This window comes from Cavia porcellus, unplaced genomic scaffold (genome assembly GCF_034190915.1).
Source record: "Cavia porcellus strain 051 isolate PalLab524CR breed Dunkin Hartley unplaced genomic scaffold, mCavPor4.1 scaffold_5, whole genome shotgun sequence".
NCBI lineage: Eukaryota > Metazoa > Chordata > Mammalia > Rodentia > Caviidae > Cavia > Cavia porcellus.
Window position 1 is genome coordinate 1,888,249 of NW_026947488.1, and position 21,032 is coordinate 1,909,280.

The 21,032-nt window shown below is 60.3% G+C and overlaps 1 protein-coding gene across 4 annotated transcripts; it reads right to left on the bottom strand.

Annotated features, from left to right (window-relative positions):
• Positions 1-228: 228 nt before the first annotated feature.
• On the bottom strand, positions 229-18,894 carry Slco4a1 (solute carrier organic anion transporter family member 4A1). Of its 4 annotated transcripts, none has more exons than XM_063248061.1 (12): positions 18,755-18,894; positions 11,160-12,047; positions 9,986-10,076; positions 8,566-8,687; positions 8,087-8,198; positions 5,171-5,325; positions 4,230-4,425; positions 3,334-3,478; positions 3,077-3,246; positions 2,769-2,833; positions 2,278-2,426; positions 229-912 (listed from the first exon to the last, which is right to left on the bottom strand). In XM_063248061.1, exons 2-12 carry the CDS (start codon positions 11,944-11,946, stop codon positions 769-771), a joined length of 2,136 nt encoding a protein of 711 aa, XP_063104131.1. In that variant the 5' UTR covers positions 11,947-12,047; positions 18,755-18,894; the 3' UTR covers positions 229-768. The 4 variants fall into 4 exon arrangements, 3 of the variants coding, with proteins under 3 accessions (XP_063104131.1, XP_063104130.1, XP_063104132.1); XM_063248060.1 differs by lacking the exon at positions 18,755-18,894 and adding an exon at positions 13,110-13,262; XM_063248062.1 differs by lacking the exon at positions 18,755-18,894 and adding an exon at positions 13,159-13,179.
• Positions 18,895-21,032: the final 2,138 nt, after the last annotated feature.

Consider the following 21,032-nt stretch of genomic DNA (forward strand, 5'->3'; position numbering starts at 1 on the left):
AGGCGGAGGGCGGAGTCACAGGGAGACCAGTCACTGCCAGGCCAGGGCGCAGGAGCCCTGCGCTCTGATGCAGCACTCGAGTCATGAGACAGCAGGGACGTCCCACTGGGAAAAGCCGCGGGCCATGTCAGCCCAGGGTTCAGCCTGCTGCCACAAAACCCTGTAGAAGACAGGCAAAGCCGCCAGATGTTGCAAACTCACAAAAATAGAACACACTGCACAAAAGTGTGAGCTTTAAATATTAAAATATATTTACACATGGATAAACGTGACCGATGACACTGTCCCAGGACTGGCCAGCACCTGCCAGGTAGGAGTCACAGCACTGGCTCACTTTCCTGACACACAGGGCACCATCAGGTATAAACACACTCTCTCTTTCTCCCTCTCTCTCTTTCTCCCTCTCTCTCTCTCTCTCTCTCTCTCTCTCTCCTTCTCTCTCTCAGTACTGGGGATTCAGAAGCGCCATGGGACACCGGGGCCAGGCAGGCAGCAGGACAGGACAGGCCCTCAGAGATGCGGGCCGGGAGGGACATGTGCATTTCATATCTGCCTGGTGGTTGCTCCATAGTGTTTCAAGCCTCTGATCCCCACAATGCATGGCTCAGCTGTGACCTTGGGGTGGCTCCCCAGGCCCCAGAATCCAGTGCACGGTCTCCCCAGGTCCTCAGTGCTGGGGCCTCGTCGAGCGGTCAGCCCTTCCAAGAGCCGCGATACTGCCATGGCACTGTGGCTCCTGTCAGCCTGGGAGTCCACCAGCTGGCGGGATCAGACATCGCTCTGGAGCTGGCTGTCTGCGGGGTTTTCAGAGGCCGACGACTGGCTGGGCAGAGAAGCTTCCAGGTCGTCCGAGGACCCAGGCGGAGACTTGTACAGTACGCAGGCCACGGCGAAGAACAGGAAGCCCAGCACCTGGGAATGTGGGCGGAGCCTGCTGAGCCCACCCGTCCGGAGCCCCGCCTCCCCAGCTGTCACCTGGAACCCAAGCTGATCTGCAGCAAGACACATGGTCCCCACAGAACCTGGACCTGGGACTTTATGTGGGAAGAAACCAGCGCCTGTCTGCAGGCAGAGGCAGTGTGTGGGGGGTCACTGGTTGAGCGCATCTCCCCCAAAAGATGTGGGCAAGGCCTAACCCCGGGAACCTGGAAGCCACGTGGAGGTAGGGCTTCTGTAGGCATAATTAGCTCAATATCTCCACCTCAAGCAGAGGTTGTCCTGGGTTTAAGGCGCCCCAAATCCAAGGACTACAGTCCTTGTAAGAGAAAGGGAGGAGACCCACTGGGGCAAGGGGGACTGTGAGAATGCAGCAGAGCAACCTGGGGCACAGGGACCTCACTGGGTGTGAGAGACCCTGCAGCTGTGGCGTGCAGGCCTGGGCAGCACAGCCGCACCCTGGCCTCTGTGTGCACACCAAAGGTACCACCCGGGGCTACGGACTGAGGCTGAGCCATGGGGCCATTGCAGCACAGGCTCAGAGGCCAGGGCCGGGACAGAGGGGCCTGGCCTGTCTGTGCCTGCCCCTAAGCCAACACACACACAAGGGCTGTGGGGCCGCCCAGCATCCAGCTCAGGAAAGAGAACCAAGAGGCAGCTCCTGGGAAGAGGTTTTTTTAAACACCACCCCTGTCTAGAACCACGATAATCCCTTGCCTAGTTTTAAACTAATCCCAGGGGAGTAAACCCTGGGCTCTGAAGTGGTGGCTGATCCACTTTGACAACAGCCTGAGGCCACAAGCTGCCAGTCTGGAACTCAGATCCTAGGATCCACCCGCTGGATTTTACTTCCTGTAGGTTTTATGCACTTTGTCCTCTGGGGGGCTATAACCCCCCTGCTTCTCCCCAGGCACCCCGAGCCAGGAGTCACAACAGCACCCTTCTCCGGAGAAATTGCACACCTCAGGCGGAGGCAGTGTGTGCACCCCTGCCCAGGAGACCCGCCCCACAGGGAGCAGGCCCGGACCCCTCCTGTCAGAGTCTCAGAGCCTCCCTCAAACCACTGGGGTGGGCAGTCCCACAGCCAGAGGAGGAGGCTGCTGTGATCCTGGGCCTGGGTAGCCAGCCAGGGTGCTGTGGGGGTTCAGCCCAGGCAGAGGCCCATAGCTGCCCTGAAAGTGGATGCACCCTCAGAGTCCCAGCCCCTAGCTACTCTGGTCCCCGAGCCACAGGAACGGCTGCAATGCTGAGGTCCATCTCGTGTACCGTCCAGGAACCCGGAGCACCAAGCTTGCTGGACAAGAGCCTGGCCTCTGCTCCCCGCCCTGCAGGCTGCCCTACCTTGTACAAGAGCCCCACGATCAGCATGTAGCGACTCATGGCTGAATTCTGGTACACAAAGCAGGAGCCCGGCTGGCTGCACTGGTCTTGCCACAGCAGGCAGGCCTTGTCAATCACCCAGCCAAAGGCGATGGGTCCCGGGACGCTGCCTGCAGGGAGAAGGCTCATCAGCACCCTAAGGGGGTAAGGGTGGCAGGGAGCCCTCAGCTAAGTGACACTGGCCATCAGGACTCACAGCGGGTGCAAAGGGCCTGAAGTGTTGGCTCCCCCAGGCTCTTGGCGTCAGAGCTGGGAGAGGCCCAGGTCTCTTTGGTTTAGGAGAGCAGGAACCCCTCGGGACACACAGGGACAACTCGCCCCCTAGTGGAGAGTTTGGGAATGGCGCCCTTCCAGAGCGGTAGAGCCCCCAGCTTAGGGAGAAGGTATCTCCCATGCCCTTGCACAGCCAATGCACTGCACAGCTCCCCAGGCATCCTCACACCGCACAGTACCTAGGGTCCTAACAAAGATCCACTGGATTCCTAGGGCGAAGGACCTCTGCTGGTCACAGACACACCTGCACGGGAAAGCGGCAGCGTTAGAGGACCGGCCGCACTGGGTCACGCACCCACACCAGCAACACTACACCACCACCTCCCCCAGTGGCAAACATCATGCCAGAGGCCCGAGACTGTAGTGCCTCCTGCCACCAGACAGATAGACTCCAGCGGGAGCAATCCACACACCCCCAGAGTCCACGGGCGCCACCTGCTGGTGCTGCAAGAGAAGGCGCGGGCGGGAGCAGAGCAGCCAGGCTTACCGTAGAGTGGCCGTCAGCGCAGGAATGCTGCTGAGGAATGTAAAGATAATTACAGCGAACAGGAGAACCAGAAGGAGGGGCTTTCTCTGACAAGTTGAAGTGCATTTCCCTGCAGTGGCATTGCCCAAACTCGTGGGGACACAGCTACAGTCTTGGTACACCTGAGGAGCCTAACAACAGCGCTGATCACGGAGGGAAGGCCCGGGCCCTGCCCGGTCCCGGGGCTGTGCCAGAGCCAGGGCAGTGGCCACACTCACCTTCTGGCCAGCCAGGCACCCCGCGTGGCAGGGGGAGTAGTACATGGTGCCTTCCGAGTCGCACACGGGGCTGTAGTGCTCCAGGGAACAGTGACAGTGAGCATTGCAGGTGGCCGTCAGGTTCAGGTGGCCTTCGGGCTGGAGGCTGGGGACACGAGTGGCGGTGGGAGAGCGGCCAGAGCCAGGGGCACCAGGACAGCCTCAGGCCTTCCCCCTCCCGGGCCAGCATCAGGGTCTGTGAACTTGCTATGCGGGGCACGCTCAGCCCCACCTGATCCCACTCCTGACCCTGTCCCTCTCCACCCGCTGCCCACACAGGCTCCCTACTTGCTTGATTTGGTTTTCCTTTCTTTGTTTCTTCTTTTTTTAGATAGGAACTAATTCACATGGCCCAAAAAGCATGCAGGAAAGAGCACTGGGTAGTATGACACCCCAAGGACCCAGCCCCGTCCCCAGCTGCGTGCCGCAGGGAATGGGCCAGCTCATCAGCCATCTCAGGTCCCTCCTCCTCCTCTGGCCACAGGAAGTAGCCTGCGCCCCACGCTCTGCTGCTCCCTCTCTCCCACCCCACAGCACGTGTGACGGGAAGGCGAGTGAGCTGGCCAGGCACCTACCCTTCACGACAGCTTGCTCGGGTCTGACTCTCCCTGGCTGCCACCAGTGGGTCAGATCCTCAGTTCCAGCCCCAAGACAACCACAGGACTTGACATGTGGACATGTTTCATGTCAACACGAGGACCCTGAGCTGCACTTCCATCCTTGAGGCCCAGGGAGGGCCGTGGCTCTCCTGGGGCAGCGCCATCTCACCGGCAGTGCTGTTCAGCCCTTCCAAAAATGCCACCCCTCCAGGGACCACCGGTGTCTGGTGGGCAGGGCCATCCCTGCCCAGCCCTCACCTGTTGTTGTAGCCAGTCGTCACACCTGCCATGGGCACATTCGGGCAGTGCATGAAGAACATGAAGAAGGCAAGCAGGCTGATCAGGGTGCAGAGCAGGCAGAACCTGATGATCCCTGGGCCTCGAAGCTTAAACCTGTTCACCAGGAAGCCGCCCAAGAGGGTGCCGCCGCCGCCCGCCGGCACCACCAGGTACCCTGAGGGGAGGGGCTCAGTGAGCTTGAGGGTGACGCCACCTGGGTTTTACACCTCTAGTTTACAAGTGGGGAAACTGAGGCCCACAGGGACCAGTCCCTGTGCAGGGGGCAGCACTTAAGCTGCTGCTCAGGCAGAGCCACTGTGAGAGCCTCTGTCCAGGGCCTTCGGGGGGAGCCCCAGAGAGCTTGGATGCAGGGGAGAGCACAGGACCAGGGGAGTGCCTGGTAGCCAGGGCCTGCAGCGTCCCTGCAGCAGCTGTGATGCTCCCCAGCACACCAGCAGCCACCCACGTGAAGTGGAGATCGGAGGTGTGGCTCCCATGTTCCGAGGACACAGGGTCCCACACAGGAGGGAGCAAGGGCTTTCCAGGCTGGAGGAAGAGGAGGGAGGGGTCCCAGCACAGAGGGGCTGAGAGGAGAGGGTGGGGTTGGGACAGGTGAGGTCAGCCCAGGGAGTGGTGGGGAGGGTGCTGGGGAAATGCGGGTGCCCCAGGAACACCACCGCAGGGCATGTGGGTCAGCACTGACCAATACCCACGCACTGAGCCCAGGGTGAGCCCCCTACCAGGCACACATTCAGTGAGGGTGGCCACAGCATGGGGGCAGCAGGTGCTCGGTGAGGGGCCCCAGGCCAGACAGGGAGTCTGTGCCCCACCTGCCTGCACACCAGGCCCGCCCCGCTCATAACTAGGACAGCGGCCCACCCTGCCAGGGTGAAGCACCCCAGGATCCATGGTGTTCTCACCAAACAAGGAGGCAGCTTCCGAGGCACTGAGGCTGAACTGGGCCTCGAAGAACTTGGGGCCAAATGTGGACATGCCGGCGATGAGCGTGGCCTCTGTGGCCCCTGCCAGACAGAGCAGGATGAATGTGGGGTTCTTCAGCAGGAGCCAGATGGAGCTGCACCAGAAACAGGGAGAGGAAACAGGAGACGGGGTCAGAGGGCTAAAAGGACAGCAGAGTGGGGTACAGCGAGTGAGGTACCTCACATTTACTCTGGAGACACCAAAGGTTGCAGCAGGGAACCAACAGCCTCAGTCTGACCTCTAGACAACCTCTCCCGGAAGCCACCAAAACTGATCCTACTAGCTGTCAGCACCATGGCCAAAATCCTGGCTCCCAGGGCCCAGGACCTCGAGTGACCAGAGCCACGGCTCACTGCCTCCTGGGAGGGAGAGGGCAGCCGTGACAAGCGGTGGAGAGGCCTGAAGGAAGGCTAGAGGGGCCCTGCAGGACAGGACCAGGGTTACCAGGAGTGGGGCCAGTTCTGAACCCGCCCAGGGAGGGGCAAAAGTCAGGAGTCTAGGAGCTGGAACCAGGGGCCACTCAAGGAACCCTGAGTGGGCTTGGCTGGCTCCCCAGCTGTCCTTGGCTCACCCTTGGGGGCAACAGGGGTCAGATGCATCTGCTAATTCCAGGGAGAATCTGGCCTGGCCCCTACTCCTGAGACCCAGGGCACCCTGTGCCTCCTGGGCCCTGATGTACACAGGGTGCCTCTCTTCTCAGCAGTTTCTGGATGGGGCTGGGGAAGGCGTCGCACCCAGATTTGCTTCCCAGAGCCACACCAGGAAGCTGGGGTGCAGATAGATTCTGGCTGGTCAGCCCAAGATGTTGAGCACTGTGCTCTGGGCAGGGCCACCCACTCGGGGTGGGGTCAGTCACCCTCCCAGGGCTGGGTTTAAACAGTTGCCACGCTAACAGCAGAAAGCACCAGAGTCCCCCAGCAGGGTGAGGAGGCAGAGCTGAGGAAACACATCCTGCCTGGACCTGGGCATGTGAATGGCCAGAGGGGCCTCTCTGTCTTCAGGGCCGGCTCTTTCCCTGGCACAGGTAACTGCAGGTGGGCTCAGTCACTTCCCTGTGCCCCGAAGTCCTGGGTCACAGAAGGCAGAGTCTTCCCGGGGCCATACACGGCACACTGTGCTCCCTGCCTTTCATCGATGGTAAGGCCACTTCCGAAATCTCTGCGGAACGCGCCTCCTCTGGGGGCTCTGGAACCATTTTGCTTACAAAGCTAGAGCTGCTGTCTTAAAGGCTCTCCTGCAGGCCTGCTCAATGAGTGTGTGTGCGTGTGAGTGTGTGTGTGTGTGTACGTGTGAGAGAGGTGAGCTAGGGATTGAACCCAAGGCCTTCACACTGCACCTGTGGGACAGCTCTGCACACCCTGACACTCCCGAAACAGCCTCGGGGCCCGAGGGCCACCGCTGCACTGGGGCAGCAGCACTGGGGGAGGCGCAGTCCCTGCTCAGACCTGCCCTGGAGCAGTGTTCATCCAGAGGCTCCTTTGTGCCCTATGCTGATTCCAGCAGAAGCACCCAAGCCCTTCAGAGTTTATGTTCTGGTTTCAGGGGTAGAAAGCCGGTCTCTCCAGCCAACTACAGGGTTCCTGGAGTCAGCAGAGGAAAGAGGGTCCAGAGAGGAGACCCGTCCTGCAGCAGGCGCTGGCGGGCCAGGTGGGTGATGCCCAGTGGCCCCTGCCAGGGTCCCTGCCCTGCCTACCTGACAATGCAGGGACTTCCTGGTTTCTCAGCCAGCATGCTTGTGCTGACATCACTGGAGAACTAAGCCAGGTTTGAGCGCAGGACACACGTCCCAGAACTCATCTGTACCAACTGGGGAACCAAACATGGGTTCAGCTTCCTGTTTCCGGCACAGAACCAGAGGCCCAGGCTCCACATCCACGCAGGGCTGAGGTCTGCCCTGCATGGAGTGAGCTGGCGGTGGTCCCCTGTTAATGAGCAGCTGACACTCTGCACCCTCTCGACCACACCCCAGGGTCCCCTTCACCTCCCCCAGGTGATGGTGGAAGCATAAAGCCCTGAGTGAGACCTCAGGGGCAGCCCTGTTCCTCCTCAGCTTGGGGGCTCTCTGAGGAGCCACCCTTGGCCTCACCATCCTCCTGTTCTGAGGACAGGCCACGGGGACGCAGCCCTAGCACCGCCGGCCCCCTGCCTGCACAGGCTCACTGTGAAGGTAGATGCCACCATTCACAAGCCCAGGGGCATGAAATAAAACACTGCCGTGCCCCAGAGGCTGAGGACTCGAGGTGGCCCCCAGCTCTGTGGGCAGTCCCATGGTAAGCACAGTCTTGGGAAGACAGCATCCCGGGTCCCAGGGCCCCTAGGCTCCAAGCCATCTCTCTAGGACCCAAGTGACTGAGATCACGTCCTCTGTGCATGAAGACAACAAAGCTGGGCCAGGCACTGGATCCTTAGAGGGTGAGGACACAGTGAGAACCATAACCCAGGAAACCACCCTGGGAGGACGGAGACCGGACTGTGAGGAGGGATGAGGAGGGGCAGCAGGGTACCAGCCAGAGCCCCAAGGGCAAACCCACAGCTGATGCTCAGTGGAAGGTGACAGGTACGGGAGGCCCCCAGGACCAGGCAGGAGCCCTGGGGTACACGGCCAGGGTCAGGAAGCCTGCTGCAGTGGGTTGGATTTAAGCCAGGGCCATGAGGCACCACGGGCTGGGTGGGTGTGGCTAAGGCCTTGCCCTGGTCCTGCAACCACAGGGGCTCTTGCTTCCCTGGCTCTGTACCCTCTGCCCAGAGGCTGTGCTGCTCACATTTCAGGGTTGGTGGGTCAGGAATCTGGCTTAGGAGCTATGAGGGGCTGGGCTGACCTCCACATGTGCCCATGTCTCCCGCCCGGGACTTACAGGGGCAGGTCTCTGATGGTCTCCCCGAAGGCCGGGCTGCTGTCTGTCTTGGGGTCCTGTTCTTTCAGTTGCTGTGTCTCTGCCGCTCTCATGATGACATAGTGCTGGGAGCCTGGAGGGACAGTCAGTCAGCAGGGGCCTGTGTCTCCTGCAGAGGGCAGTGATGTACAGGGCCCCTCCTGGGTGGGGAGTGCCCCCCTGTGTGCTGCAGCCACTGCAGTCCTGGTGCCAAGGACACGTGCAGGCCGAGGTGGAGCCAGACAGCAACAAGGGGCTCGGGGGGCAAGGAGGAGGGCCCCTTCCTGCTGCCTGCTGGAGGGGTAGAGGGAGGCCTTGGGACTGGATGGCGCCCACTGCAGCCCAGGCCTGCCCTGACCATCACTTGGCATCTTGGGGAGGCTCAGACTCTGGCCTTGTTCCTAGTCAGTTGAAGTGAGGGAGGAAGGAGGGGACAGCTGGGCCGGGGCAGGAAAACTCACCTGGCAGCTGCCGAGGGTAGCCAAGGATGGGGACAGCGGTGAGCAAGGCTGCCACCCCAGCACCCAGGAGGCCGATCCACCAGGCACCCACCCACAGCGGGCTTTCAGGGGTCAAGTGTGTCCTGCAGGAAGAGGCAGTGACAAGGGGGTCGTCAATTGGCCCTCTGTCCTGGGAGCACACACACGACATGCATGGGCATGCGCGGACACACGAACAAGCACACACACACACAGTGACTGCCTGGCTCCTCCTCTGACCAAACCTCCAGCCTCCTGTGCGCACACCGTGAAACAGGACACCCCAGGACGGCAGGCTCCAACCGCCCTGCTCTCTGGAAGGTACTCAGACTGAGCTCTCCACAGGTCAGGGCTGGGAGCAGCAGGCTCTCCAGGCAACAGCAGCCACACAGAGGGGGACAGAGCGGGACAGAGGGGGACCTAGGAGCTAGGGACAGAGGCTCAGCTGGAGTTCACTGGGCTCCCCGCTGAGGGATCGTTACACGTGTGCTGGCAGTCTGCACATAAGCGCACTTCAGATCACAGGGGGAAAAGGAAAGAAGCCTCGGGAAGGCAGCAGCCAGCGGATCTCCGGGCTTCCAGGGCTGCACCATCCCGGGAGGGGCAGCCAAGAGGAACAGGAGGGACGCGGTGACCCGGGACAGCAGCCAGGCGGTGGCGGTGCTGTTCTGTTCTAGCACAGAAATGGGCCACTGCCACGGCCTGAAGGACCAGAACACTCTCTTCTCCCCACCCCCACCCTGATCTGAGCCAAGTGGACCCAGACCCAGATCCCGGGGCGGGGGCACAGGCAGCCAGAAAAGCCTCCCGATCGGATCCAGGGGCTCGAGCCCCCACCTACCTCCAGCCTCTGCACAGAATGAGCGCACTCGACCCCACGTTATCAACCTAGGGCCAGAAGTGGCTTTTCTGAGAAGGCAGAGCGCTAGAAAGCTCAGCGGGGCACCATCTGCAGAGAGAGTCCCAAGGTGGAGCGGTTGCCAGGAGGGCAGGACAGAGCCGACCTCTGTGTGGCAGCGACCAGAGCCTCCCCTTCCTCCCACCCCAGCTCCCTCTGTCCTCCTCGCCCTCTCTCCTGCTTAAATTTACAAAAATCTGGTATCAGAAACAAAAGACACCAGGAAATGAATGACACAAAAGGATCTCTTGCTGGCCGCAGGAAGAGCCACAAAGTCAGGAGCACTAGAGAAGCCGTGGCCAGAGCTTCTGAGGCGCCCGGGCCTGGGTGCCCTCTGCCCTTCCCTTCCCCAGGTCCCGAGAGCCAAGGCCAGTCCTGCATTCTTCCTGCTCAGCCGGGCCAAGAACCTGCTCCTGCGCCAAGGTCTCTGCTGTCTGAAACACTTCCAGGGGTCCACGGGACCCTCAGGTCTGAGACAGGAAGGATGATGCCCAGGTCACTCACCGCCGGCCCACTTCCACGTACACATTCAGCATGGCACCTCCAATCAGGTACCCAGCGGCAGGGCCCAGGATGGCCGCGGTGTAAAAGATGGCTGGAAGACAAGCAGTGGAGCTGTGTCACCATGAGCCACGCTGGTGGTCGGCCTGTGCCTGCCCACTCCCCACTGAGGCCCCTGGCTTGGCATCTGTCATTACAGTCTAGGCCAGGTCTGCCATCCAGCTGGCACTGACTTCCAAACTTTCTGCAAAGTGGATGTCGAAGTCATCAGAGCTGGTGAGAACCAAGGTCCCCACAGCCCAGCGTACGAGACAGTATCTGCAGCTCCACAGCCTCACGCTGGGAGCAATGGGATGAGAGTGGGGAGGGGGGTCAGGGAGGCCTGCACCTCTGCCACTTCCCTACAGCACCCCTCAAGTAGGGTTTAGAAGGATGGGCCAGGAGCTGTGTCTCCTTGCTGGAGGACGTGACCCCTTGGTCCCTAGCATGAATGGTCCCTAGGTGAGTGGGAGGCCGCGGCTGGGGCTGTGTCCCTGGGCTGACCACCGCTGCAGCTGTGCCAGGCAGGAAGCACAAGGAAAAGAAGGCACAGCCGGCCAAGCAGAAGGGTAAGGCCACCAGAGGGCAGAACAGGTCCTACAAGGCCTATGGGGGGTCCCCACTGTCCCAACAGCAGGGGCTGGAGCTGAGAGCTGGGAGGTGGGGGTGGGCACTGGGGCAGGGCAGTGCCTGCCACGCAGTTATTGTGTGCGGCCTTAGATGACAATGAAGAACTCAAGCAGCTTTGTATTTTTGCCTTGAAGTCTTGACTCTTTTCTGAGTTCCCGCTCTTTGCCACCTGTGTGGCCAGATGCAGAGCAGGTGGGGGCTCATGGGGAGACATGGCACGGCTAAGGGGCTCCAACCCCCTCCCACCCACAAGCGGCTCACTGGGCCTCGTCTGTGTCCCTGCAACCCCTGAGGTGGGCCACAGGCTCCCAGCGCGGAGGCCTGGAGCCCCGGAGGCCTCCTGAGAAAGGTGGCATCACTTCCGCCTCCTTCGTGCTTGGTTGGGCCATGCGCACAGGGACACACAGAGGGGCTGGGATGCAGCTCCCGCAGGCACCAATCGGGGCTGGCTGCTGTCACTCTGACTGCCGCCCTCCAGCCTCTTGCTCCTTCTGGCTCTTCCACTCACCGATGTAGACAGGCGAGTAGCTGGACTTGACATTCTCGTCCAGGTAGGTGACACCCAGGGTGTAGAGGGGTGTGGCGCCCACGCCGTGCAGGAACTGGCCCAGCATGAAGACCAGCCAGTAGTGGGACAGGCCCGAGATGCTGTCTGCACACACTGTGCTCCGGTTGGCCGGGCACGTCCTCACCCCCTCGTCCATCTCCACCTCGTAGCGGCCGGAGATGAAATGGGGCAGCGCGAACACCAGCGACCCAGCGCCCAGGATCAGCATGCCCCAGCCCAGCCAGCGCGGCTTGTGTCCGCTGCCCCCGTAGTAGCTGACGAAGGCAAGGCAGAAGCAGGCGGCGATGTCGTAGGAGCTGGCGATGAGCCCGCTCTGGTAGCTGTGCAGGTCGTACCTCCGCTCGATGGAGGTGATGACCGTGTTGATGAAGCCGTTGACCGTCATGCCCTGCAGGAAGGAGGCTGTGCACAGGAAGAGCAGGAAGCCCTTGGGGGTGTTGAAGACCTGCAGGCACTCGGGCGCGAAGCCCCGCCAGCCACACGCGGTGTCCTGGGGCTCCGCTGAAACATACTGCACCTCCAGAGCCGCCTGGCGGTTGTGCTTCTCGGCCTGGGGCTGGCACAGGGGCCGGCTGCAGGAGTCCAGGGAGCCATGGGCCACGCGGCGCTCAGAGTCCGGGGAGGCCCTGCTGCCCACAGGGCTGTGGTCCAACCCGTTTTCAACGACCGGGGGCGCACTGCTGAAGAGGAGCTGGGGCATCGGGGTGAAGCGCTGGTCTTCCACCATGTGCCAAGGCACCTCCAGGCCCGTTGGGGGGCCTGTGGCAGCAGGACGAGAGCAGGACTGCCAGCAGCCTAGGCCAGGAGGAATTCTGCCTTCCGTTCATCCTGAAAGGAGACGCGCTGGTTAGTGACCCTGTCCCTGCCCAAACACAGCGCTGTGTGCAAAGAAAGACACCGCGTACCCATCTCGTCTCCAGGCACTGGCATCCTGACAGCGCCCTCCCCAAAGTCAAAGTGGCCTCTCACCAGACCCACCCCCAAGCGTCTCGCCATGGGACACAGTGCTGCCGCAGTGGCCCGGCCCAGCCTGGTAACAAGGACTCCACCCCACACTTCTGTCGGAACATGAGAAGGGAGACTTCGTGGGCGGCAGAGCCTCAGGAACTGCAGGGAGGCCAGAGCCCACCTGCTGGGGTCACACAGCAAAGGACCGGGGAGTCCAGCCCACAGGGCCCCCGCCGCCCCTGTGTGCCTTCCCCAGAGGCCTCTGCTCTGCCCGCCTGAGCCACCGCCTGCCTGTCAAACCTGATTCTTCCTTAAATCCAACTTAGCGAGCAAACCTCTTTAATTTGCTCCAGGGTTGGGAGGCTGTAGAGGATGAGGAAGGGGAAATCTCGCCCTGGAGATGGACCCCACACCAGCTGCCTCATTCTGCAAACGCTGCAGCTGCTCCACAGTGATCTTTCCAGGTGCTGAGCTAAGCTGCACTCTGCCCCTCCAGCAGTGACCAGGAAGACACAGACGCCCGTCCCTAGCCTTCATCCCCGTGTCCCCACTGCCAAAGGAGCCCGGCCCTTGCTGAACAATTGCTGCATATCTAGCCCCGGGCAGGATTTCTGAAACACCCACATTATTTTTAGAAAGGATGGCATTTAGCCAGGTGTGGTAGCACACACCTGTAAGTCAGCACTCTAGGAGGCTGAGGCAGGAGACTGCAGGTTCGAGCCTAGCCTGGACCAGCTAGCAACTTAGGGAGGACACTGTTTCAAAATAAAAAATTAAGGGCTGGGGAATGTAGCTCAGTGTAAAGGTCCTGGGTTCGATTTCTAGCACTGTACTGCAAAAATAAATAAATAGAAAGAAAGGGAGGGGCCCGTTGCAGGACACACAGATCCTCCCTATGCCTGAGGCCTCCTGGACCCCGGCAGCTACCATCCCGGACCTTACCAGGCTGTCACCGGAAGTCAGCCCATCGGGAGGCCCACAGCAGAGGTACCTGTGGCAGTGCCTCCGGTGGAGCCTGGTACTCCTCCCATCCTGCTCCCTAGGGCTGAACTGCGTCCTTGTAAGAGATGTGCACAAACCCTGCCCCAGGACCTCAGAAGTGTGGGGATGGGACCTCCAAAGGCGATTAGAAGAGGCTGCTGGAAGGGCCTAATCCTCTAAGTCCCGCTGGAAGGGTGACCGGGACTCAGGCATGCTGGGAAGGAGAACAGCAGGGAAGGGCAGCCCCTTCCCTCCTCCTCCACAGCAAGGAGCTGACACTGGACACCTCCGACGGGGAATCTCGGCCTCCAGGACTGGCAGATGACGCATTCTTGTCACTCACAGCCATCCCGGGAGCCCCAAAAGGTGATCAAAAGAGGTCACCTGAGCCTGACTCCAGGAAGCAACAGGGCTGGGGAAAGACCCAGAGAGTACCGTGGCTGGACACCGCAGACACAAACAGGCTGTGAGCTGGGCGTGGTACCGCAGCACACTTACAATGCCAGCACTCTGGGAGGCTGAGGCAGGAGGGCTACAAGTTGCAGCCCAGCCTGGGCAACTTAGCTACTTACAGAGATCCTGTCTCAAGATAAAAGATGATTTTAAAAGGGCTGGGGACAGCTCTGCACAAACACCCTGGGACTTGCTGCGAGCATGCCTGCACTCGGGGACAGCAAACTGCTAGTTTCGTTTGTTTTTAAAATGAGGTGGTCTCTCTGCATGCACTCCGTGGCTAGTGGGTGCATTTAATGCCAACTGCAGACAGGGACAGGCGGGAGCAGGTCAGAAGTGGGGCTCCCAAAACACAGCAGCCTCAGACATCAGGGAGACTGGCAGGAAGGGGCAAGGTCGCCCAAAACTCTAAGCGCAGAGGCCAGCGTGCTGTACCTGAACCCATGGCTCTGACAGAAGTCCAAAGAGCTCGGCCTAAAATCAGACTTATCACCTATGTTTAAGTTGGCAATATAAAACACTATTCCAAGTATCAGCCCTTACCCCAGCCCTGCAAGACGATGGGGATCAGCTGCACCCGCAGGTCAGTTCTGACGGTACTGAGGCTGCAGGCCATGTGGGCTGTGGGGCACATGTCCACACCGGCACTGGCTGTCCTCACTGCCCTTCTCCTCCCAAGCTGAAGCAAGTGCACAAGCAAAACTCCAGCCTGGCAGCGCCATGGGGCACCTGGTCTCTTCTTCCCCCAGCCCAGGCAAGGCAGGACTCTGCCAGCAGCTGGCCCCGTTTTCCTCGTCTTCCCAGAAACTCTCCAAGTGGGTATCAAGGTCTCTGTGGTTGTGATCTGATGCTAACATCTACCCCTGCCTGAAGGGACCCCCTGTGGGCACCTGCATCGGCAGGGACCTCGCTGGCCATGCAGCAAAGAGCTGGAGGTTCACCTCTAGGGTTCACTGTGAAACCAGCTGGGCTCGGGGAATGAAGGCGGCAGCACAGCCCGGACTCCGCCTTCAGACTCTCAGTCTCAGCTCTGGAGAGGAGCCCACGGACACCCTGGCCTGGATGCCAGGCTCCATCCAACCCCACGAGACATCTCCCACCCCCAAGGAGCATCCTGCATGCTGACGCCATGTGTGATGGCCAGAACCACAGCTACCCTGAGGACAGACTGCCTGTGTCACCACACCTGAGTCGCAGGTGCTGGACATTTGAGATCCTGTTGGGGGCATGTGTGCGAGGGGCTTTCCAAAACCACATGAAACCTCACAGTAGTGGCCCCCCTGGTGTGGGCAGGCCTCAGCCGCTCCGAGGCCTGGCCAGCACAGAGAGGGAGGCGGAGGGAACTCACTGCCCAGCCGCTGAGCCAGCCCTGCAGCTCTGCTGCCTTTGGACTCCTTGAGCCACTGTCTGGGCTCCGGGGAGGATGTGCACACACGATGTGCATACCCGTGCCTGCTGTTTTACAAGGCCACAGGTGACCAGAGCTCCTTTCCTGCATCTGGAGGGCAGCAAGCACTGGCTTTGCTGTCTGCCCAGAGCACCTGGCCAACGACTTCTGGGAAGAACCCAGCCACCCCTGTCTCCTCCTGCTCCTACTGCTCCTCCTCTTCCTCCTCCAGAGCCCAAAAATTACCCAGGGAGAAGTCAGAGCGGACCACAGTGTTCTTTGAAAGCTGGGGCCCCGGTTTACACATCTGCGTGTTCTTCCTGCTTGCTCCTTTCCTCACCCACCATCACTCGCTCGGTTCCCAGTGGGGGCTGTCCACGAGGCATGCGGGCTTTCAAAGAGCAAAGCGTAGCCTGGGTTAGGGTTAGGGTCAGGGTCTCTGCAGGATTCGGAAGCTGCTCCAAGAGGCTCTCAGGCCCAGCTCCTGGATCCTACTTGGACCTCGGCAGCAGGGAAGACTGGCAGGTCTCATTTCTCCTCTCTTTAAACTCAAGCCAGGAGAGGGAGGAGGCAAAGCCCTGCGCTTCCCTCCCTGCTCTGAGGCCACCAGCCACAGCCACGACTTGCAGCCGGTCCCCCTTGGGGTTCTCCACAGTCCCACCACCAGAAGAGCCAGATTCTCCCTTTCCCTCCGCCTCATTCTGTTGGGTGAATGCAGAGCGCATTCACATCTTACAGAGCAGACACTGGTGGCAAGACTGAGGTGGCCGCCATGGCCCCAGCACAGCCAGTTTGCATATCCAGTGACCACACATTCGAGGCCCAGGCAGCTGGCTGCTTTGCATGGAGACCTACACGGAAGGATCTGAAGAGATCCTGGACACAGGGTCCCTCATGGAGCATCTGTGGACTCCACCTGCGGGCGGAATCTTGGGGAGTGTGGGTGTGGAGGCAGGGTGTGCTCAGGGAGGATCTGCATTTCCTTCCCCTCAACTCATCAAATTCTCTCTGGGGGGTGGGAAGCCCTCCCCATCCCAGCCAAGTGCTCGCAACCTTATGTGGTCACAGGCCTCTCTGAGCCTCAGTTTCCCCCATTGCAATGTGGCACGTGCCATGAGGTGAAGGATCCAGCCTTCGACACAAATGGGTCTGGGGGCCACTGGGGCTTATGAGAAACTCGAACCTGCAGAGCCCACATCAGCCCCCGATCCCTCTGCTTCGAGTATCTGAGCTCCCTACGGCTACCGCACCTGCCTCTCAGCTCAGCTGATAGCTGGGACCAAGGTGACACACTGCACCCTTGGTCCTGTGACCCTGGCTGTTGGTGACCCAGGGCTTCTCGCAGTGGGGGGAAGCCTATAACAGCACCCGCAGTGCTCACTGCCTCAGTACCCTGCAGCTACGCAGATAAATATGCCACCAAGTAAAGGCACAGCCTGGCTGGGTGAGAGGGCCTGGCCAGTTCGATGACCTAGTGAAATGCTATCTCAGAGTAAAAAGAGCCAGAGAAGTAGCTCAGTATAAGAAAGCTTAGAAAAGCCTCTGCCCTCTAAAAATGTGGCCCAAGATTCTAATTCTGTGAATGATGGCAGGAAAGAAGTGCTGTGCTGCAGCTACCCAGGGGAAGCGAGGGGTGCTGGGGAGGCTGAGGTCCCAGCATCGGAGGACAGTAGACTACAGACCAAGCAAGGACAGCACAGGGGAAGCCACCATGCTGTGCTGCCCTGGCCCCTCCCTCTGTAGGTCCAGCAGGTAGGCAGCAAGGTCCATCTCCTCCTCATCTGCTGGGCAGGGCCTCAAGGTTCTGCCAAGTCACACAGAACTCTGGTGACCTTGCCCCTGAGCAGCCAGTGCTCCCTCCCTGCCTGAGGCGTGGTCCCCAGCTGCCAGGAACAGGGCTTTGCTCCCATTGTTGGCTCTCATGCTCACCAAACCCCGCCAAGACCAGAGTTTCAGAGCCCAGCAGTGCCCAAGCCCAAATGACCGACTATCACAACCTCCCTTCCAAAAGCCATCGTGAGCTCACTCGTACTCTGGAGAACAAGGAGGCCAAGTGGCTTCAGAGAGAGTATTGTTGTGGTTTCTGTCCACACTGCACTGGGTGCAGCCACAGAGGAAGCAGGTTTGCTCAGCATAGCTTCTGTGCCCCTTCTGTCCACCAGCACCAGGCTCCACACAGGCCCCTCTGGGGCTCATCTCTTCCTACTAGTGGTCAACCCCTGGGAAGAGCTCAGAGATTCACTTCATTCAGGTGTTTGAGTCCATAAAACCATGAAATCACACAGACTTACAGGACCAACCTGGGACTTACAGATCAGGGACCATGCAGGTACATGCTACGCTCTGCACAGCCTCTGTGCCACTAGTGAGCCAGACCTAGAACCCAAAGGGCAGCCCTGGCAATCAAGTCAGGAGTCCACAGGGGCTCCGATGGTTGCTCTGCTGCTCACCCCCTTCTCTGTTCACACCGAAACAGTCCTACTTGCCCTGCCCCTCTGGTGGCAGGGAGGGATCTGGCTTGGACTTGCCCAGTACCTGCTTCTGGAACCACTCCCAGTAAGCCACCCTAAAGGCGGCAACCCATAAAGACCTTTCCAGGCGGTACCTGCTGGCCTCGCCATGTGGGGGAAGCAGGACAAGTCCTGCCACAGGGTAGTCAGGACAAGCTGGCTCCTGGGTGGCACCTGGCTGCAGCCTTGTCCCTGTCTGCAACACAGGGAAACCGGGCTGTGCCACCCACTTCCTGGGGAGCCACTCTTCCTCTGGCGGTCACTGACGGTCCTGGCCAAAGTCCCTTTCCTTTCACTGAGGGGTTGCCCAGGGACACAGCTTAGGGTCTCCCCTCCCTTCTTGAGAAGAGTGGGAGAAGGGCTGAGTCTAGCTGGGGTCTGGCCAGCAGGACTCCAGCTGTGCTATCGGGAAACCCCTGACCCCCAGGCCTCCCTCCTGGTCCTCTGTGTGAAAAGCTGTCCCCCCACCCCCAGCTCCTGGGAGGAGAACCTGAGCTGGTGCCCAAAGCAGCAGGCACAGAACTGGCACCCTCACGTGCGGGGGGGGGGGGAGCTCCTGCTGCCCTTGCTATGCGTATTAAGGAGCATGAGCAGGCTAAAACGGCAGGTGCTCTCTCCTGGGAAGTCCACGTACTTCCCGGCTGCCCGGAGGAGGAAACCTCAGAGCGGAGCAGAGATGGACCGCGGGTTTCCACTACTGTGGAAAACTACGGAGCTTCCAAGGTCGCCGGGCGGAAACGTGCTGCGTGCCTGCTCTGACACCTGCCGCGCCACGTGGGGGCCGCAGCCCCTGAGGTCCCGGCTGGGCTTCTCCGCCACGGCCCAGCGATGCAGGACCCGATTGTCCCAGTCTCGAGGATAAGGAAACCCAGTCGCCGCCCCAGGTTCCCGCTCCCGTGTGGCACCGAGCGGAGAGAAACCAGGCGCGCACCCTCCAGCCCGCGCTCCCCTCCTCGTGACAAAGCCGGCCGCCCCCAGAAACTTCCGCGCTAACGACCCCACCCCGGCTCGGAGGCAGCCTCGGCCGCTCGTGGGGGACCGCGCCTGGGCGCTCGCGCCGGTCCTGCGACCCCCTCCGCGCACGTTCCCGGGCGCGCCCGGCGTCAGGTCCCCTCTCCGCTGCTCCCGCCGGCTGGGGCCAAGCCGGCTTCCGACCCCTCAGTCCCGCCGGCCCCTGCCGCGCCCCTGAGGTCACGGACCGGACCGGACCGGCGCACCGGCCGCACCCCACGCGGCCCGCCCAGCCCCGCACTCACCGTGCCGCTGGCCTCGCCGCCGCGCGCGCGCCGCTCCGCTCCGCTTCATTCATCGCCCGCCCCGCCCCGGCCCCGCCCACACCGGCTCGGCCAATGGCGGCGCTCGCCGGGTTGGGCGGGGCCGGGCATCCTGACCGGAGACCGCGCGGAGCTCGCAGGTTCTGGGAAGCCCGCCGGCCGGCTGCGCCGGAAGCGTTTGCATCAGCGCGGACCTGTTAATCTCCCCGGGTTCTCTGCTGCGTGGCTCCGAACCCGTGGGGGACCCACTCTGAGCCTCTGGTGTTCTCTGTGAAACTGTCCCGAGAGGCAGGCGTTCAGAACAGTAAATGAAATAAAACGGAGTGAGGCTGGGCATGTGCCTACCCTGTGTCTCCAGCTGATCACCACCGTCCACAGCCCTCTCCTTTTTGGTTTCCCATACTTTTATTTTTGTGGTACTGGAGATTGAACTCAGGGCCTTCACACTGAGCTACATCCGCGGCCCTTTTTATTAGGCATTGATTTCATTTTGAGGCAGTCTTTCTAAATTGACCATGGCTGGCCTACCTGTAATCCTCCCGCCTCAGCCTCCTGAGGCCTGGGGTCCAGGCGTGTGCCATATCCACCCCTGGCTTAGCACCATGATTTTAAAAGTCGGTACTGTGTGTGTGTGCCCTACTGAGGTTAGCTGGATGCGGGAACTGACTGGACCTGAGGGTAGGCGGGAGAGACTGGAAGCTTGGCCTCAAGGGCCCGGGGAGTAAAGAGGAGGAGCCACAGGGGCCTTGCGGAAACTGTCTGCTCCCGGGAGCCTCTGCCTTCCTTCCTTGTGCAACAGGCGAGGTCCTCAGCACCCCAGGCTGACTCCAGGGGTGCCTCAAGTTGTCCCGGTTCCGGCCTCCAACCTGTCTCAGCTCTTCAAGAGAACATCCCTGACCACGACTCCTCCCAAAGTACAAGGGGTACCAGACATCTTCCGCAGGAGACGGGTGGGGCGCCCCTGGGAAGGAGGAGGGCACCCTGCGCCCCACCCCCAGAGATTCACATGCTGTGGCCCTGCTTCAGCAAGGAGGGGCTCAGAGCTGGTGGGAGATGCCTTTGAAAGAGGGTGAGCTCCTGTTAACAGTGTCTCGGACCTCGCTGCCTGTAACAGTGTTCCAGAAAGCACAAAAGTTCCTGAACTTAATTCTGGATATATCTCCTGAACAGTTTGAGCAATATTTTTCCTTTAAAGGACTCCTGTATTTTATTAAAAGAGTAAGTTTGCCTTGAAGAAGGAAACCAGTATCAATTATCATAGAAAGAACTTCATAAAAAAGAGGAAACAAAGTAATACTAAATTCTAGCCAAGTAGTGCTGCCTGCTGAGACTGCACTCAGGCAGCCGCAGACCCCAGCAGAGATCCTGCAGGATTCTTCCCCAGGGGCCATCTGAAAGGTAAATCCGGGCACATGTTTCTGGCCTATTAGTGCAAACACAGGCCTGGTCCTGTCCTCAGAAGCTAACCTAGGTTTCCAGATACCTGAAGGCATCTGTATGTCTGGAGACGTCTGCTCAGACCACCCTATGAGGCAGGACAGGCTCACAGGCCTCCGGGCACCCGGTTTGGAAGAGCATCAACCCTGCAGGGCCCATCGTTGGCCTTCAGAAGGCTGCTCTGGAGGACCGGGAGGGGTCGGAGGAGGCTCATGGGAAGCTGTTGAGAAGCGCTGCAGCGAGTTGGAACAGGGCAGGCTGATTATGAGCCCTGGAACATTCTGAACTCAGTGAGTTCTAGCCGCGTGCTGTTTTTATGGAGAGGAAATAATTAAAAGCAAAAGAATGAACTTGAGCCCACTTGCTGCCCTGTGGCAGGCAGGGCTGTGCTGCTACAAGCTGGGAGTCTTCTAAAGTCTTGGAGCAGGCGCCTCCGGCTTTTATGACCAATTATTGTCCTCTGACATCATCTTTGGGGAACTAAAGACCTAAAATGTAAAAGCTTGTGGTTACACACATTCTTTCTCCAGACTTCGGCTGGCCTGCTGACAGTGTCACCTCCAGGAAATTTTACCTTAAGGCCAGGAGAAGACAGGTAGTGTGGAGCATACCTGTAATCCCGGCCGTTTGGGGGGCTGAGGCAGGAGGATTGCAAATTCAAGGCCAGTTTGGGCAACTTAGTGAGACCTTGTCCCCAAATAAAATATCAAAAGGGCTGGGGATATAGCTCCCAGGCAGAATGCCTTCGGTTTAATCCTCCTTAACCCACACACACATACACACACACACCACGCACACACACACACCAGAAGAGAAACCATTT

Bases quoted from the DNA above. Each gene is read 5' to 3' on its own strand.
- Slco4a1 (XM_063248061.1), bottom strand. From the start codon at position 11,946: ATGGTGGAAGACCAGCGCTTCACCCCGATGCCCCAGCTCCTCTTCAGC. The intron at 3,479-4,229 runs GTGAGGGCTGGG...TCGTGTCCCCAG, and splicing joins ACGACTGGCTACAACAACAG to CCTCCAGCCCGAAGGCCACC. The intron at 3,247-3,333 runs GTGAGTGTGGCC...CGCTGTTGTTAG, and splicing joins GGTGCCTGGCTGGCCAGAAG to GCTCCTCAGGTGTACCAAGA.